Source organism: Mchenga conophoros, linkage group LG2 (genome assembly GCF_057382185.1).
Source record: "Mchenga conophoros isolate Kocher_MC1m ecotype Shallow Benthic linkage group LG2, M_conophoros_male_GT1.1, whole genome shotgun sequence".
Taxonomy (NCBI): domain Eukaryota; kingdom Metazoa; phylum Chordata; class Actinopteri; order Cichliformes; family Cichlidae; genus Mchenga; species Mchenga conophoros.
The window spans coordinates 28,126,269-28,143,274 of NC_140527.1; the positions used below are offsets into that span (position 1 = coordinate 28,126,269).

The 17,006-nt window shown below is 39.4% G+C and overlaps 3 protein-coding genes across 3 annotated transcripts; 1 reads left to right on the forward strand and 2 right to left on the reverse strand.

Annotated features, from left to right (window-relative positions):
• Positions 1-1,611: 1,611 nt before the first annotated feature.
• On the reverse strand, positions 1,612-6,562 carry LOC146582133 (uncharacterized). The gene is made up of 11 exons (XM_085291864.1): positions 6,344-6,562; positions 5,468-5,642; positions 3,887-5,383; positions 3,712-3,804; positions 3,513-3,617; positions 3,270-3,379; positions 2,995-3,186; positions 2,739-2,901; positions 2,486-2,651; positions 2,215-2,309; positions 1,612-2,133 (listed from the first exon to the last, which is right to left on the reverse strand). Exons 2-11 carry the CDS (start codon positions 5,622-5,624, stop codon positions 2,048-2,050), a joined length of 2,664 nt encoding a protein of 887 aa, XP_085147990.1. The 5' UTR covers positions 5,625-5,642; positions 6,344-6,562; the 3' UTR covers positions 1,612-2,047.
• Positions 6,322-10,676, forward strand: irg1l (immunoresponsive gene 1, like). The gene is made up of 6 exons (XM_085291877.1): positions 6,322-6,791; positions 7,281-7,335; positions 7,478-7,665; positions 7,963-8,055; positions 8,605-8,810; positions 9,339-10,676. Exons 1-6 carry the CDS (start codon positions 6,774-6,776, stop codon positions 10,264-10,266), a joined length of 1,488 nt encoding a protein of 495 aa, XP_085148003.1. The 5' UTR covers positions 6,322-6,773; the 3' UTR covers positions 10,267-10,676.
• A 4,318-nt stretch (positions 10,677-14,994) lies between these two features.
• On the reverse strand, positions 14,995-16,897 carry glod5 (glyoxalase domain containing 5). The gene is made up of 4 exons (XM_085291914.1): positions 16,549-16,897; positions 16,002-16,157; positions 15,626-15,781; positions 14,995-15,497 (listed from the first exon to the last, which is right to left on the reverse strand). Exons 1-4 carry the CDS (start codon positions 16,603-16,605, stop codon positions 15,354-15,356), a joined length of 513 nt encoding a protein of 170 aa, XP_085148040.1. The 5' UTR covers positions 16,606-16,897; the 3' UTR covers positions 14,995-15,353.
• Between the last annotated feature and the right edge of the window lie 109 nt (positions 16,898-17,006).

The window sequence follows — 17,006 nt, forward strand, 5'->3', positions numbered from 1 at the left end:
GATGATCCCACACTTCTTCAATAATGTTGAGGTCTGGGCACTGGGGAGGCCAGTCTATGACTAATAGTTATGTGGTCTGTGTTCTGTTCAGGTATGTTTTTACTGCAGTGTGTTGTGGATCACTGACAAAGATCTCCAACTGACAACCATCATGATACGGCCTCCATTGTGTTTAACAGGTGACTTTAGACATTCAATGTTGTAGCTCTCTCCTCTTTCCATATTCTCCTCCTTCCCTTTTTAAAAAATTATTTCCTGAAAGACAATCTTCCAATAAGACTGCATGATGACGTATGATTCACAGGTCAGTGTTAAGTGGCTTAACGAATAAAAGAAAATATTCCTCTGTATATGGTCAAGTACAAAAGCCTCCTAACCTCTAACCTCGGAAAAACCAGACAATGTACAAAGACAAACTTTGAAAGACCTTCAAAAGAAAAATATTGCTCAAGAGCAATTTAAAAAATGACAATAAATTTTCTCTCTTTGGAAGCAAAATATAAAGAGATAAGAAAATGAGGCTTTTGCACACACTACCATAGCTGCACAATTCATGTTTTTGATCAAGAGAAAGCAAAAAGTGACAGCTTGCTTGAAGCAATGAACATAATAATGTATATTCTATAGACAAGTGCCCAAATGTTTTACACAAGCTGTCTTGACATGTTTTTGGAAAACTGTCAGCTTGTTGAACGCTTGAACGGTTTCTTTTCAGCCTCCTTTCAAATGACACCATTGTACCATTACTGATGAGGCTTCAGTCAACGTTAGATAGATCCACTGCAGGGCCAGATCTATATCTCAGGTCCTGTGTCAGGTCATTGCTGGATTTTCTTTCTTATTTTTTAAGGATGTAACTTTCAGATGTTGCTCATCTGTTGTAGTTTTCTACTAATAGCTCTTTAGAAATCACTTTATTGACACATAAGATACAATTTCCTGCCTTCTAGGCTATGTTATCATTAGCATTTTTCATAGCATTTAACTGAAAAAAAAAGAGGGCAAATGATATGTTTTTCCAACTAATTTCCAACTGCTACTCTAGCAACAAACTGCCCAAAGTAGAATGGATTCTTTGGAAAGTTGTCTGTTATGTGTAGAGGCAACACTGGTTCATCCAGTTAGATGACTTTTTAAATGCTGGAGTGATTCATTCACAGACAAAAAGTAATTCCTTTGAACATAGTCAGGTACAAGAGCTGAACTGAAAATGAGTGAAAAGGCAGCTAATGTCCAAAGAAAAACATTGGAAGACCTTCAGACAGCCTGGAGAACTAAAAACTGGTCACTTAGGACCGCTTTAAAGACAGTGGCCGGAAAGCCTTGCTCATTGGAAGCAAAATATAAGGAAATGAGGGTGGCTCAAGACTTTTGCAAAGTGTTCATTTATATTCATGACTATTTCTGTATCGAGAAGTAAAACTTGGTGCATATCGGTTCAGTCTCTGCTTCAGTAAAGGATCTTTCTAAAAATCTGTTTGTTTTCTCTTAATGCTGAATAATAAAAACAGGTCAAAATGCTTTAAATATATATATAATAATATATGACTATGGAATATTAACAACAGCATGAAGACAACATCAGTTTATGTATTTATTTATTTCAGCATAATTAATTAAACATAAAGAACTTAAATACATATACATACCCAAGAAAAGAATATAGTTTAAATACATATATACAGGTTTAAAATTATTAGGCAAACAACAATTTTACATATATGTGTGTTACTATAACTGTAGTTAGCATATAAATAATTTTTATAGAGGCACATCCGAGACATGTTATCTTCATGAAGCTGTAGTATCACAGCAGATTCTTCATCCGCATACAATTTCAAGATAAAGTTCCTACTACAGCTAATAGATGGTACAGATGGAGTTTTTATTGTAACATATACCCATACATCCACAATTACAATAAAAAAAAGCTTGAATAAGAGCATTGAGAGTATTGAAAAGAAAGAGACAGAATGACAGATAAAGCTGCTGATCCTGAAGGCAACCATTCAAGCATGTGCTCCCTTAAAGAAAAGAATCGTAACAATCACAACATTGTGCTTTTTATTCGCTCAAAGATCTGGAAAACTTTAACTGCAGGGACACAGCCTTCTCTCACAATGGTGATGGTGCCTGCAGAAAGAGTGAGATAAGTTAGATGGTGCTTCATAAAACACCCAAATTTGAATTTTATGTGACTTCTTTTGTGTTCACCTTCATCAATCTTCAAGCAGTTAACCACAGTGGAAGCAACAACTTCATTAGAGTCTCCATCACAGAGAACTCCTTGGATCTTGTGTCCGAGTCGACTGTGCCAGAAAAGGGAGGGTAAATGAGCGGTTAGCAATAATCTATTACTAATACTCCACATCATAAAATAAATAATTTTTCACTTTTCTACAGAAACATTTGCTGTAAAGGGGTTACACATACTGTCACAGGTTAGATCAGTCTACTACTTTGTAAGCTGTTTGCAAGCTCTTACTCAATGACCATGCTGTGGTGGGTGCTGTCTGCCTCTCCACTTGGATTGGCTGAGGTGATAGCAAGCGGTCCAGTAATATTACACAAGTGGCCGGTAACTGTGTGGTCAGGGACACGAATCATGATGCTGTCCCGAGTCCCAACACGGTCATAAGCTGGTCCCACTCCTACACAGACAGATTGAGCTGAGGTGAGTGCTGATAAATGACACAGATTCCAGTAACACCATATTTACGCTGCACTACAAAGTTTACCGAGTTGGAACAGCCAGTCTCCTTTCTTGACAATGCAGCTGATGCCTCCGGGATACACATTCCTCATAAACTCCCAGAGCAGAGGACTGAAAGGAGGCTTGGCTGCCACCAGCTGTTCCACGCTAGAAATGCAAACACATATGGGCTTCTCGGCTGGTCTGTCCTGGAACAGGTTATAGATTGCAGATTAATAAGCTTTATACATCACAGACACGTGAATATTGAATTAATTTGCCAATCTTTTAATGACTCTTACTTTAATATTGTATATTTTTTCAATGGCCTGAGGATTTTTGCAGGATGCAGCTAAGGCGTACACGGTGTCTGTCGGAATGCCGCATACTCCTCCTTCCTCCAGAATTCCAGCGATCTTCAAGAGACCGCTGGTTAGTCGTGAGCTGGCTATCGGACATGGCAGCTCTGGCGATGTTTCCTGCTTCTTTACCTCCTAAGACAGGACACAGTGGAAAGGGCATGTTTAAAAAAACTGACTTTGAGAAGGAGCACAAAGTCAGTTTCATCTCTGCTTACCTTTAGTAAGGGAGGACCCATAGGTATGAGTCTCTCTGAGAAGATGCCGCTCACCAGTGTTGCCAGAATGCCATATACACAAATTATTGCCACCAGTGCAAGCATAGCAACTGTAAAAAAGAAAAAAGAAAAAAGAAAAGCCAGTTTTAGAAATAATCAGCTTGAGAGTCTCTATAACATTTTATATCATTTTTAATCAAAAGTGAATCCTATGTTTAAAAATGAGGCTTTATCAATACTTACTTTCCAGCCTATATGGCAGTCGCTGGAGGGTGGAGAGCAGGAAACAGACAAGAGCAACTTCCATCACAGTCGTCAGAAGCAGCAAAACCAGGTTCTTATAGGCAGCTAACACACACAGACACGTAAAAAAATCCTTCTTGAAACAAATAATCCAATCAACAAATCTTCTATTGAGACTAACAGGGAATTTTAATCTTACCAATCAACATGAGGAAACCATTAATGACCAGGAGGGCAATGGCTCCTGCTGTGAAAGCATAAGCTGCCCCTGTGGAGAGCTGAAGCAGGGTACCTAGAAAAAAAAAAAACTTGGGTTAAGAATCTTTTCTAAATCAGAAAGAGAAATGTCCACACTAGTGTTTGTACTGGCATACCTGCGAATCGAAACCAGGTCCATGTCGCCCATACTCCCACATAGATGGACGAGATGACTGACCCAAACCGACCACCACCTGTGACTTGCAACCTGCTGACGTAAGCCTGGATGATCGCTCCAGAGATCAGGACCCAAGGGATGGTCAGATGAAGGAACGTGGGATTCATACTGGACAACTTAGAATGAATAGCTGACAGAGCTGCGACCCCATTTAAAAAGTAAAACAGAACATCGGAGGTCTGGTCAGTGTGGGGCACCATCTCGCTGCCTACTTGTTGGGACTTGCCCCACTTCAAAGCCTTCTTCATATTTGCAGTGGAGACAGGCTGCTTCCCTACAGGGATTAGTAACTTTTCTGCTATACTGTTGATGAGACGTGCAAAGGTGCCATAGATGGAGACTGCGGTAAACAGAGCACAAGCTACACCAAAGAAGATGTAGTAACCCTCAAGTGGAATCTGGGGTACTGTTGAAACTGTGACTAGGACAAAAAGCATGTTGTGGATCAGTTCTAGGATGTCCATATTCAGACTTCCCACACACAGAATCAAGCCTGCCACCACAAAGAACCAGTTTCCCACCATTGCTTCTCTAGCAGAGCCTACTTCGCTCTTATTTCCGATCAGAGTAGACGCCACAAACTCACTCCAAGCCTTAATCAGCCAATATGTGGCATGAAATCCAAACTTTGTAGTGTGGTAGCAGTCTTGGCGCAGATGGGCATAGTAGCTAGAGAACAATTGGGCGAATGAGATGATTGAGACCCAGGCAGCTCCTAAACCAAATGACTTCATGTACCCGAAGCTGTAGAAAGCAAAGATGAAAGGAGCTACAGAGTCACAGAAGAAACCCAACGCCATGGGTTCAGCATATTTGGTGTTTTTCTTCTTCTCTTGGCCAATGCTCTGTGCACTTGCTGAGTTTCCGATTCCTAAGAGAAGAACATTAAAGAGGGGGGTCCCAAAGCCTTTGAGGGCTAGACGTTGGGTCAAACCTTTGAGGAGCAGTACAGCTGAACCGTAGATGGCAAAGATCAAAATGAGCAACTCCAGGACCCCGGATACTATGAGAGCCCAGGAGCTTGCTACTATACCCACTGCTTCAAAGATTAAAGTGGCAGTGATGGCCCCAAAAACAAAAGGCATGATGTAGTTGACTGTGGCAGAGCAAAATGCCAGGAGAAAGGACAGTAAAATGTAGGGGATCAGACCCGCAATGGCTGACTCTTTTATGGACAGGAAGAAATAGCCACCTGGTATCTCTGCGGAGCCATTCAGAGATATGTTGGTCATGAGGTCAGTGGACAGAGATAAATTGCTTGTCTGATTTGTTGTTTGATTGTCAGAGACACCAGAGTAGATTCGGGTCGCCCCATAACTAGCCCAAAGAGCAGCATAGCCAATAAAGGCAGTGCCACTCAGGTGATCGTATTTTCTAAAGGAAAGTAGCCCGGCAATAAGTTGGCATATACCTCCAATCAGGATGAGATGAACACCTGTTAAATAAAATAAAAATGACTTAGCTAACTCTTCCTTTTTTCTTTTTTACATTATTATAGCTGATTGTCAAAAATATGTACCTGCAAGTATGTTCTCCACCCCATATGCTTCTTTGCCAGTGTGGGCTGTATTGAAATTCTGCAGAAGTACAAGGAATGCACTGATCCCATTGGCTAGCATGCCCAGTACTCCTGGTTCCCCATAGAAACTGGCAGGAAACCCTTCTAGTGTTGCCATGATATTTTTGCTGTCAATCTACAGATGTGCAACGAAGCAAATGAGGCAAACAATGCAAATCATTCAAAATACATTTCAGAATCTGTCTTAATCTTCTTTTTATCTGGCTAATGTAATGTAGTGTTAAAACAACTTAAACATTGTGGAAAAACACATAAATGAATAAAAATTCTAAATAATTATTAATAGTGAGTCATTTTCACATTTATAATTTATAAAAATAGAAAGAAAAGTAAATTATAATGATTAGAAATATTCCAAAAATACACTACAAAGCATACTGAATCACACAACTTCACTTACATCTTGTTAATTAACTATAGTTAGGCTAAAACAATATGTAACTCACTAAACATTTAAGGCTGAGGGACTGTCATTACAAGCTCTCCTAAAGGCAGCAGAGACACACAGAGAACTCGTATTTAACTTTCCTGCTCCAGTAACTGGAAAATTGTCACTGAGCACTAACGGGGAATTTTATTCATATCTAATGAAAAACATTTACTGAATATTTAACAGAAAACATGGATCTGTTAGATCAATTAGATAGTGTGATTTTGCTCATATTTAACTTTAAATGGTTACATATTCTTAACCAAGTAAAGCTATTTAGCTCATGTAAAAACGTCATCTTAATCAGTACAGCTTTTTAAGTTGTAGCTGGGTTACATGCTCCTCTAAATAATAAAGTAATAAAGAAAGTGAAAATAAAGTCATACCTGGCAGAGAATCTTAGAAAGATGAACAGGCAAACTCTTCTGAAGCAGGAATGACAGTTTGACATAAATAAGGCTTTGCTACATGTAGGAGGAGTTGCTGTAATTTCCCCTGTCCCAAAGCCCTTAGATGTGACATCACCTTTGCACTGTGACAGTAAAGTAAACCTTTCCTCCTCCTCCTGCTGTGACGATGGTGACGTTGAAGACGTTGCCCACAGTGGAAATTCCTTTTTTTAATGATAAGTCTTTGTTATGGATATGCCCTTCCCTGTTCCTTTGAGTCAGGTATAAGATTAGACTATATAAGGCAGGTATCGTCTCACACTTAGAAGCATCAGCATCCCTGACAAAGTGCTGCTGGTAAAACTGCTGCATTGAGAAGAAAGAGAAAGAAGGACAGTCAACTTGACAGAAACACCAGACTGGAACCATGATTTCAACTGTAAAGGTAAAAGTTAAAAGTTATTTTTGTATTACTATTTTTAGTAGAAAACATTATAGTCATAAGTCCAATCAACTTAATTTAATTAAGTTAAGTCTTAATTTAAAATTGTCTGGCAGACTTAATTCAGTCTAGTAAATAAGAAAAACATAAATCCTAATGTCATATTTTTGCAGTGAGTAGTTGTTTCTCTGAGTAGACAGCAGAGTGATACTTAAATGAGCTCTTGGTAAATTTTCAGCAGGTTAGTCATGCTGTCTTACACCTGTTACAGCAGCATCGTGTCAGCACAACAGCTCAAAAAAAAAGTCACACGGGCTGAGTTCTACTCATTGCAGTAATGCCGATGTCCACTGAGACTTTAACAAAGCCAGAGTAGAAAATAACTGTCTCTAGAGCGTGTAATAGATCTGAGATGTTTTAAAAAGAAAGTACAATGCGTGTTAATTTCAGCATGGGTTTTGCTAATAATATTCTGCGCTCTTTGTCCTGTAGAAAGCCATTAGACCTGTGTGGGCTGCCAGAGCAATTCATAAATCTGCAGTGGAAGGTAAAACCTTTGTTGTGTTTCATTCTGTCAGTTCACCAGGAAACATATTTCTCTGTTTCACATTTTCCTTTTGCTTAATCCAGACCGTGTTTTTTTTTTCCCCCATTGCATTCTTCTTTCATTCATTCATTCCTCTCTGCAGTCTTGAAGCAGCCAGCGCCCGAGGACACAGTCACAGCCAGTTTTGGGAAGTTTATCAGTGAAACTAAGCCCCAGCATCTATCCCCTGTAGTGCTGCACCGCAGTAAAAGAATGGTGCTGGACAGCATTGGAGTTGGGCTGATCGGAAGCACAACAGATGTGTTTGAACTGGCCCTCCAGCACTGCCAGGTGAGTTGGGGAAAGGGATTAAAAATAAAGGTTTCTTATTAATGTTTCCTCCCATATAAGGCAGTGAGACAGGTGAAAGCAGAAGCCTCACCTTTTATTTTATTATTTTTTATTTTCTTTCTGATGATTTTTTTAGTTTAGGTGTTTGTCATATAACTTACAAAGAAACCTGTTGAGGTCCCATCGTTATTTAAAGCTTTTAAACGTTTAGTTTGTGTGTGTTTGTGTGTGTGACTGTGTACACTGAGAGTGTCAAATGTTGCATTGTGCTTACCTGTCTCCGTCGCTTCCCCTCAGAACATGTACGCTCCTGGTGACAGCAGCTCTGTGTATGGACACAGGGGCATCAGACTCTCCCCGATACTGGCAGCTTTTGTCAACGGAGTGGCGGTGAGTATGAATAAGTGGAACAGATGTGTCAGCATGCACCAGACAATTTCACGTGCACAGAAACCCGTACCACTCCTAAAAAGTTGCCTGTGTGTGAGCTCAGTTTTTGGTCCAATCCTGGACGGTAAACAAAAGCAGGACTTGGTGGAAAATCCCAAAAATTTCCATCATTACATCAGGACATCTGCAAACATTGCTTTTTAAAGATGCCATCAGGGTGCCAAGCTCATTTCTATAGCCTGTGTTAGTCTCAGACAGTAAAAGATTGTAAAGTGAGAGGATTTTCTAATGAAAAACCGCCTGTGACTGAGTTTAGCCAGGAAGAGTATGCGCACTAAAAATAATAATTTGGGTGTAGAGAGCTAAATTACATCATTTAAGCACAAACACGATGCTTGGTACTGGGTCATATCTCTAACAGCAAGCACCTGTTTTTGCCATCAGCTCAGGAAATGTATCAGTAGCCATCTAATTAATTTTAACATTAAACTAATGCTGTGCTGGGCTTTGATGTCCTATCATTTGATCATTAAAATCTTTTTGGTTCAGACTCACTCCATGGACTTTGATGATACGTGGCACCCTGCCACTCACCCCTCCGGAGCTGTCCTTCCTGCTGTGTTAGCTCTCAGTGACATGATGCCAGCTAACAATAAGCCCAGTGGCCTGGACTTCTTACTGGCTTTCAATGTTGGCATTGAGATTCAAGGCCGACTACTGAGGTTCTCTAATGAGGCCCACAATATCCCCAAGAGGTGAGTGCTTTAGAGCTCTATAGCTACATTACAGTATGCTACCCTTAACTGATTGCATCATTGATATTAGGTTAGTTTCTCATTGACGATTCTGCATAAATGACTCTGGCTCTGCTGATCTCTACCCTGCAATTTCCAAGCAGGCTGCGGAGGTGTAATGCACGCTCTATGAATTGTGTCAACAAGCTCTAAAAGGCGTCTTTTCATGCTCATGCGGGGACAGCTGAGACTCTGTGTGTAGTTTTAGCACTGCTTAGCCATGTGGAGCAGAATATGACAGAGGACTCTTTTTGCCATGTGCTTACACCCTCAAATGTGTCACCACATTATGTGCTTGTTGATGACTAAAATCACTAAAAACCTCTTACCACTCATGAAATGAGCTGAGTTACACAAGTGAGAGGCTGTTTGGAAAAACAAGCTTTCACACAGGAGCTCTATTATGACCATTACGATATGTAGCACCCATTTAAAATTTAAAAACATCTAACCAACGTTTCTGTTTCTTTCTGATGAATTTCCCAACAGGTTCCACCCTCCTAGTGTGGTAGGCACCATGGGAAGTGCTGCTGCGTGTGCACGCCTCTTATCTCTGGACCCCATCCAGAGCAGTCATGCATTGGCTATAGCTGCTTCTCTAGCAGGAGCCCCAATGGCTAATGCTGCCACTCAGTCCAAACCCCTCCACATTGGCAATGCCTCCCGTTTGGGCCTAGAAGCAGCTCTGCTGGCCTCCAGAGGCTTAGAGGCAAGTCCTTTGGTCCTAGATGCTGTTGCAGGGGTAGCCGGCTTCAGTGCTTTTTATGAAGATTATGTACCACAGCCTTTACAATCGCCCGGTAATGACAGCCATATGTTCCTGCTGGAGGAACAGGACATAGGCTTCAAACGCTTCCCTGCTCATCTGGGGATGCACTGGGTGGCAGATGCTGCAGCCTCAGTCCATAAGATTCTCGTTGGAGTTGGCCCTGGCACTGTCTCCCCAGCTCAGGTGGAGGACATCCTGCTCAGAGTCCCCAAATCGAAGTACATAAACAGACCTTTTCCAGAGTCTGAGCACGAGGCACGCCACTCCTTCCAGTTCAATGCTTGCACTGCTCTCCTGGATGGAGAAGTGACTGTGCAGTCCTTCACCCCCGCTGCCATAAACCGCCCTGACCTGCACGCTCTGCTGAGCCGTGTTCGCCTGGAGCATCCCAATGACAACCCCGCTAATTTCAACCGCATGTACGGTGAAGTCCAGCTAACCCTGGTTGGGGGCGACACTGTGAAGGGACGCTGCAACACCTTCTACGGTCACTGGCGCAATCCACTGTCCAACGACAGCCTGAGGAAGAAGTTCAGGAGCAACGCAGAGGTGGTGCTTCCCTCAGAGAAGGTCGAGCGGCTGATTGAAGTGGTGGAGGACCTGGACCAGCTCAGGGACTGCAGGAACCTTCTCTCACAACTGCAATAGACTTTGGTTTTGTTGGAGTTACACAGTAGCCTAACAGCAACACAAATATTCTTGCACATAAAAATATTCAAATCAAAATATGAAAAAATCTACATGTTGAGCCATCTGACAATTTTAATATTGTAATATAGACATATATTGTTATTATCTCGGTTCATGAAAAAAATCAGTATTTTGAGATAAGAAGTTGCATTACAAAGGGAACATTAGGTGGATTCTATATATTGAATGCTTTCCAGTATTGCTGCTGTATATACAATGCATTAAGAGTTGTGCTTTTCCAAACAATGGATTCCTAAACGGGGTAAAAGATTGTTGCTTTTAATCTATATGTCTGCTTCTATTGTCATTCAAAGAAGACAATTTCAGTATTTCTATTTGTGTGTTTTCATCTAAATAAATAAAATTACAAAAAATGCAAAAAGGCATTGTCTGACATGTTCTGTGTTACATATCCCAGAGGTGCTTAAAGAGTCAGCTAGCTAATGATGCAATAAAGTAGAGCCTTGCTGGTTTGTCAATAAATGAATCACACCCATTAGATAGTTCAAATACATGTTGTAGTATCTGATTTGATTATAAGAAGAAATATGCACATATACTTCAAATGAAACCATCAGAACATCTACAGAGTGAAAGAAAAAGTTGATAGCTGGTTTTGTCTTTCAAGTGTGTTTATTTGGAGTGCAAACATAAAGATATGATAAAATGCAAAATGGTGCTGGGAAATGCTGTGCTGGTTTCCTCGTTCCTGCTCCTTGAGCTTATGTGTGTGATGTGTCCACTTCAGTCTTACACAGTGAACTGGAATAGACAAATGTGTCTGTGTTTGGCTTGTTAATGAATAACATTTGGTGCAATTTCAGTGGTTTCCCCGATCTCATAAACCTTTGTCTCTTATTCAACCTCTTATTCATTTATTCATCCATTCTCTTTCACTTATCCAGTTCAGGGTTGTGTTGGGGGGGAGGGGGGGGTCCCACCTATCTATCATAGGGCAAGAAGGGATACCTGTACAGGTTGTCAGTTCATTAAGTGTCTTATTTCACATGGAAACATTTAACTATATAACTGTGTAAAACTGGAAAACTATGGTGTATTATCTGATCATAAAAGGTATGTCTTTAATAAGTATTTGATAAAGACACAGTTTTTGTCATTTTCCCTCTGTACCCCAGTGCAATGGATTTGAAAGGAACCAATCCAGGTATGACATAAATGTAACTTTTAACCTTAATACACAATCTTTAAGAAACATATTTGATGAACCATTTAAAAATGACAATAATTCCAAAAAAAATGTCCCTCTATCATCAAGGGCTCAAAAGCAATAATTTAAGGAACTGAAGTAATAAATAGTGTTATGGGCAGATGTGGTCTGCTGTATAGCAGAAAGAAGAGCATTTTGATTTCAGTTATAATAATAACATTAAAACACAATGTCTGTTCTGTTTTTCGGTTCAATAGGGTCTTATATCGCTGATAAACAGTTTCATAACAGACAACTGTGTTTTATTTATGTAAATTTTTCTTTAACTGTGGGTACGCAACAGAATTTTTAACATTTTTGCTTTATAAGATGAAGGCTGGATAATGCTCTTCTATTTTGTTCCCTTTAGTAGCTATTTTTTCCCTTTAGTAGCTATTAATGTGAGGTCTAAACATGTGTCCAAAAATGTGCTGATGCAAGCAAATAATTGCCAACAAAAAGAACTATTAGTGAGGTGGGAAAGACTTTGAGATTGGCAGATAAAGACTTACATTCCTAACTGCTGTGTTGGCCTTTCACAACTGAAAAAAAAAAAAAAGTTGAGAGTTTGCTAACACTCGTTGGAGCTGATAATGTGAACTGCTGGATACGTTTGTTTTATAGTAACACAGAAGCATAGCAACAACACAAATATTCTTGCACATAAATATATTTAAATCAAAATATGAAAGAAAAATCTACATTTTGCATATTGCAGAGCTCAAATATAGCAAAATACATTTTGACCCATGTCACTATTTTTAATATTTGTAATATAGATGTATGTTAATATTATCTTGATTCATGAAGAAATCAATATTTTGAGATAATAAGTTTCATTACAAAGGGAACATAAGTGGGTTCTATCTAACGAATGCTTTCCTGTATTGCTGCTGTATATAGAATGTATTAAGAGTTAACAATGCTTTGTGCATTTCCGATCAATGGATTGCTAAACAGTGTAAAAGTTTGTTGGTTTTAATCTATATATCTGTTTCTATTGTTATTCAAAGAAGACAATTTCAGTATTTCTGTTTGTGTGTTTTCGTCTAAATAAAATTACAAAAAACGCAAAAAAGCATTGTCTGACATGTTCTGGTGTTACATATCCCAGAGGTGCTTAAAGAGTCCGCCAGCTAGTAATGCAATAAAGTAGAGCCTAACTGGTTTGTCAATAAATTAATCGCACCCATTAGATAATTTAAAAGCCAAATGCATGTTTTAGTATCTGATTTGATTATAAAAACAAATATGCTTGTGTACTTTAACTAACACTATCGGTTGAAGTACAGGTCATAAAATGTGCTGATGCAAACAAATAATTGCCAAAAAAAAAAAAAAAGAACTATTAGTGAGATAGGAAAGACTTTTGGATTAACAGATATAGACTTTGTTACATTCTTAACTGCTGTGCTGGCCTTTCGCAACTGAAAAAAAAAAGTTTGTTGATGCATCATTCTTATATAACTACAATCCAGTCTAGCTGGTGAAGTGGATAAAAGACAGACAAAGTTAAAAAAACTACACACAAATATTAATAGAGAATTTGTGTGTTTGAGGGGGTTATCATATGGAATAAATATCATAAAAAGATGTTATAAAACACGAAATAGTGCTGGGAAATATAGTTTTTTTTCCTCATACCTGGTCCTTGCGCTTATAAAGACAATATTACTGACATGAGCAATAACAATAATAAGGAAATGATAGAAGGAAGGAGCCCTGCGACAGACTGGCAACCTGTCCAGGGTGTACCCCACCTCTCGCACTATGACAGCTGGGATAGGCTCCATTGTATCACACATCATTCATTATAATTCCATATACACTACACTGTTTCATCATGAAAAGGATTACAGCTAAAAATATCATCTACGATGAGGAAAACCCTTAATATGATGCAACATGAATTCTTTTGTATTGAGACACACTGATCAACAAGTCCGAGAACTCAAACACAATAAGCACGAATACCACAGGTTTAGCTATTATACTTTTTACACCCACATCAAAACAGACAATATAACGGTGATGCAACATCAACCCTCCCCACGCTCATCGATACTGCTTCTGTTGTCAGGTAGCAGAGGGGGTGTTTACAAGTGGGTTATCTGTGTCATCAGTGGGCCTTTTCCTTGACAACAAAACAAAAAAACTAGAACAATGAGCATTCATGCTAAAGGTTTAAAAATCAGTGGAAGACAATAAAAGCAAACGTCACTAGTCAAGAAGATTTTCAGGAACAAGGTGAATTACTATAACTAAAGGCAAACTTCCCTGTAAAACTGAAATGTAACACAGCCCTTGTATATTTACTACTCCATGAACTCTAAGCGTGAATTACTGGTGTGCAGTTTTGGGTTGCAGCAACTGTAGTGTCATCTGTAGTGTCTTGTTACAAACATGAAAAGAAATCACACGTTTAAATGCTTTGAATGGGGAAAAATGAGAATATAAAAGATGATAATAGCTGTGGCACCACTACCAGAACTGAATTTGTATTTATTTGTTAATAAAGTTTTTTTTTTTTAACTTATAACGTCCTTGTGATTGTTCTTCACTAAATCATAGAAACGTGTAAAAAAAAAAAAATAATAATAATCTAAACAAAAGCTAAAGAGGCAAAGTGCATGATGTACTTTGTGCCTCTGCCAAAACTCTTGGCCATAACTGTAGCTCATATGCCATGTTTAAATGGGACATTGTGTATGTCTGAAGCAACAATAAAGAATATAACATATTCTTTATTGTTATATAACATATGTGAGCCAAAAAATGGTCTCACTGTGGGATTGAAAAGCTAGAGAAAGGGCTTACCTGTTCATGAAAGGGCTTCAATATTATGTTATATACAGTTCACATATACAGCAGTAATTTTAGCAATTCAATATAAGCTGCCAGAAGAGCTCCAAAACATCAGCACAAACACGGCACTCCGGGAGCTTCATGGCGTGGATTTCCGTGGCCAAGCAGCTGCAGATGCAACGTGAAAGTGCCACAGTACTTTAGTTCATACAGCGCTTTTTTAGGTAGGGTTTTTCAAATGTTTTGGCCATTTCAGTGTTTTGGTTCTTCGATAAATCAACACTGACTACATAATGTCTACATCAGACCTTTTTGTAATTTTTCTCCAACAAAATAATCTGATTAGATGCCTTATGTTAGTGTGCCGTAACTATCGATTTACTGCGATCTCACAGCCTCTACCACAGCACACTTATAAAATGGTTTTAGTACTACTCTTGCATGTAAATAACTTAAATCCCAGGATTTTATTTTTCACTCTTAAACTAATGTAAAGCTAAACACTGCATTGCTGAGTAATGCAACTGTAGTGCTGCATTAATAAATGGCTTAAGAACTCATAGTGACAAAAACAACACAAGAAATGGTAACAGAAGGAGCAGATATTTTTCTTGTTTCCAAACATTTTATTTAAAAAAAAAAAAAAAAAAAAAAAGCAGAAATCCAACAGAGCCTTTGGTGCACTTCATAACCTTTTATTTTCCTCTGCAAAGCAATGTCACAGACAGAGTTATATAAAAACCGTCACAAGCGCCCATTTAAAACTTGTGGATAAACATCCTCTGGTAGTATTCTTCACTTTTTCTACTAAACTGTGCCTGCACTGCCTTGTCCAAACACAACTAAAACAGAAACTTAAGCAGAGCTGAACACCCACACCCTGTCCTAATGACTCATAACAGACTCTAAAATAACAGCTTAAACTAAATACAATTATAGTAAAAGCAATAATTTTGCGTTGTATACCAGACTAGAATGAGTTTGGTGGGCTGGTGAGTTGTTTGACATGTCAGTAACCAAGGCCAAAGAAGTATCAAGAAGAGTCCTTTGCTGTTGACTGGTTATAGTTTGACACTTCAATAAGATTTTGGTCAGGATCTCTAAAGTACAGTGAGATGATGGTCCCCACAGCCCCCGTCCTCTCCACGGGACCCTCTTCAATCTTGACTCCACAAGCCTGCAAGAGGAGAAAAGGACACAGACCATTTTAACAAGCCCTGATTTTTTTCCTAACTTCCTTTCCTCAAAATGGTTACATAATGTGACCTGTAAAATCAAAACCACTTAAGGAATTGTGTGAACTACCTTAAGATGAGCAGCTACTTCAGCTAGAGGGGTTTTGGTTATGAGGCACAAGTCTGCAGAGCCGGAGGTTGGATGCTTAGCTTTTGGTTCAAACTCCTGCCCCCGCTGGTGAAGGTTAAACTTCTGCTGCCCAAAGCTCAGAGCCTTGCGGTTTCCCTTGAAAATGCAGATAAGATGTGAGTGGGTGTACAGAAGACTCCAGGCTCAAGACTCACAATCAAAGCATGCCACCTAGTGGACATTTTTTTTAAAAACCATGGCAGTTCACTTTTTCTACTGCAATGCAATTATTTGTCATTATAATAAACAAGCGTATTTAATAGAAACATGCCCAACAGCATTAATAATAAAAGCAATGGGTTTTTACTGTGCATACCTTAAAAGTGACCACCTCCATGCCAAGAACTGAGCTGTAAAAACTGATGGTATCTGGCACACTTTTCACTGTAAGCACCAAATGATCCAGATGGCTCACTTCAACGGGACAGCTTCTTTTGTATTTGACAGTTCCTAGTGTTTGAAAGCTGGTAACCTACAAGAGAAAAGAGAACAAACTTTGATTTAGGAGTTGACTTTGTCGCCATGAATAGAAGTGGCTGTAGTTGAGCTGAGTGCGAACAGCGACGCTCCGTGGTGAGTATGTGCTTCAGCCCGTAGACGTGTGAGAGGTGAAAGGAAGCACTGGTTTTAAAAATATCGATTTAGCTCTCGTAGCTTGTTAGCCCATATCCTTAGCTCGTCAATATAAACTCGAGCCACTTACACCATTAACCAACTTCACAATTCGGTTCCGTCGCTTCCCTAAAAACGGAAGTCTAAACTGTTTTTACGTCTAAACATCTGCAGCCTGCCAAAGTTTACGGGACAATAGTGGTGATAGGTGTGCACTGTTAGCCCTTTAGCCAGATAATAACGCATTTTACCTTCAGACAGCTCTTCTGAAACTGCCATAAACGACCTCCAGCTGCCCGGAGCGCCATCCTGCCGTAATGTGACAGCGGTAGGCTACTTCCTCGTTTTTTCCACTCGTGTCCTGTGAAACATTTACCACAGCACAATGGCCGTACGTTTATATGCTTGTCGAAACATGCAGTTTATACAGAGTGCATGGGCATAAACAAGGACCATTGTTTTTTGTCTGTCGGCTGGGATTCTGAGGGGTAATAACAACACTAATCGTTTGACAGGTACACCTGTGCAGGTACGGCTGCCCTGCCGTAAAGTGTAATCATGCGTTTAATGTAAATAATAGTCTGAGTTTTGTTATTGAGGTCATATTGATGTACTGCTTTCCTCTATTTAAATAAGGACAGTGCTCAGGGTAAACTACTAAGTACACTAAGCCCATCATTTAATGCACACATTACAATGCTCACACTAT

Coding starts and splice junctions, on each gene's coding strand:
- glod5 (XM_085291914.1), bottom strand. CDS start 16,605: ATGGCGCTCCGGGCAGCTGGAGGTCGTTTATGGCAGTTTCAGAAGAGC. Junction 15,782..16,001: donor TGGAGGTGGTCACTTTTAAG/GTATGCACAGTA, acceptor TGCATTTTCAAG/GGAAACCGCAAGGCTCTGAG. Junction 15,498..15,625: donor AAGTAGCTGCTCATCTTAAG/GTAGTTCACACA, acceptor CTCCTCTTGCAG/GCTTGTGGAGTCAAGATTGA.
- irg1l (XM_085291877.1), top strand. Junction 8,056..8,604: donor CTTTTGTCAACGGAGTGGCG/GTGAGTATGAAT, acceptor TTTTTGGTTCAG/ACTCACTCCATGGACTTTGA. Junction 8,811..9,338: donor GCCCACAATATCCCCAAGAG/GTGAGTGCTTTA, acceptor ATTTCCCAACAG/GTTCCACCCTCCTAGTGTGG.
- LOC146582133 (XM_085291864.1), bottom strand. CDS start 5,624: ATGGCAACACTAGAAGGGTTTCCTGCCAGTTTCTATGGGGAACCAGGA. Junction 2,310..2,485: donor CACCACAGCATGGTCATTGA/GTAAGAGCTTGC, acceptor TTTCTGGCACAG/TCGACTCGGACACAAGATCC. Junction 2,134..2,214: donor CTGCTTGAAGATTGATGAAG/GTGAACACAAAA, acceptor CTCTTTCTGCAG/GCACCATCACCATTGTGAGA.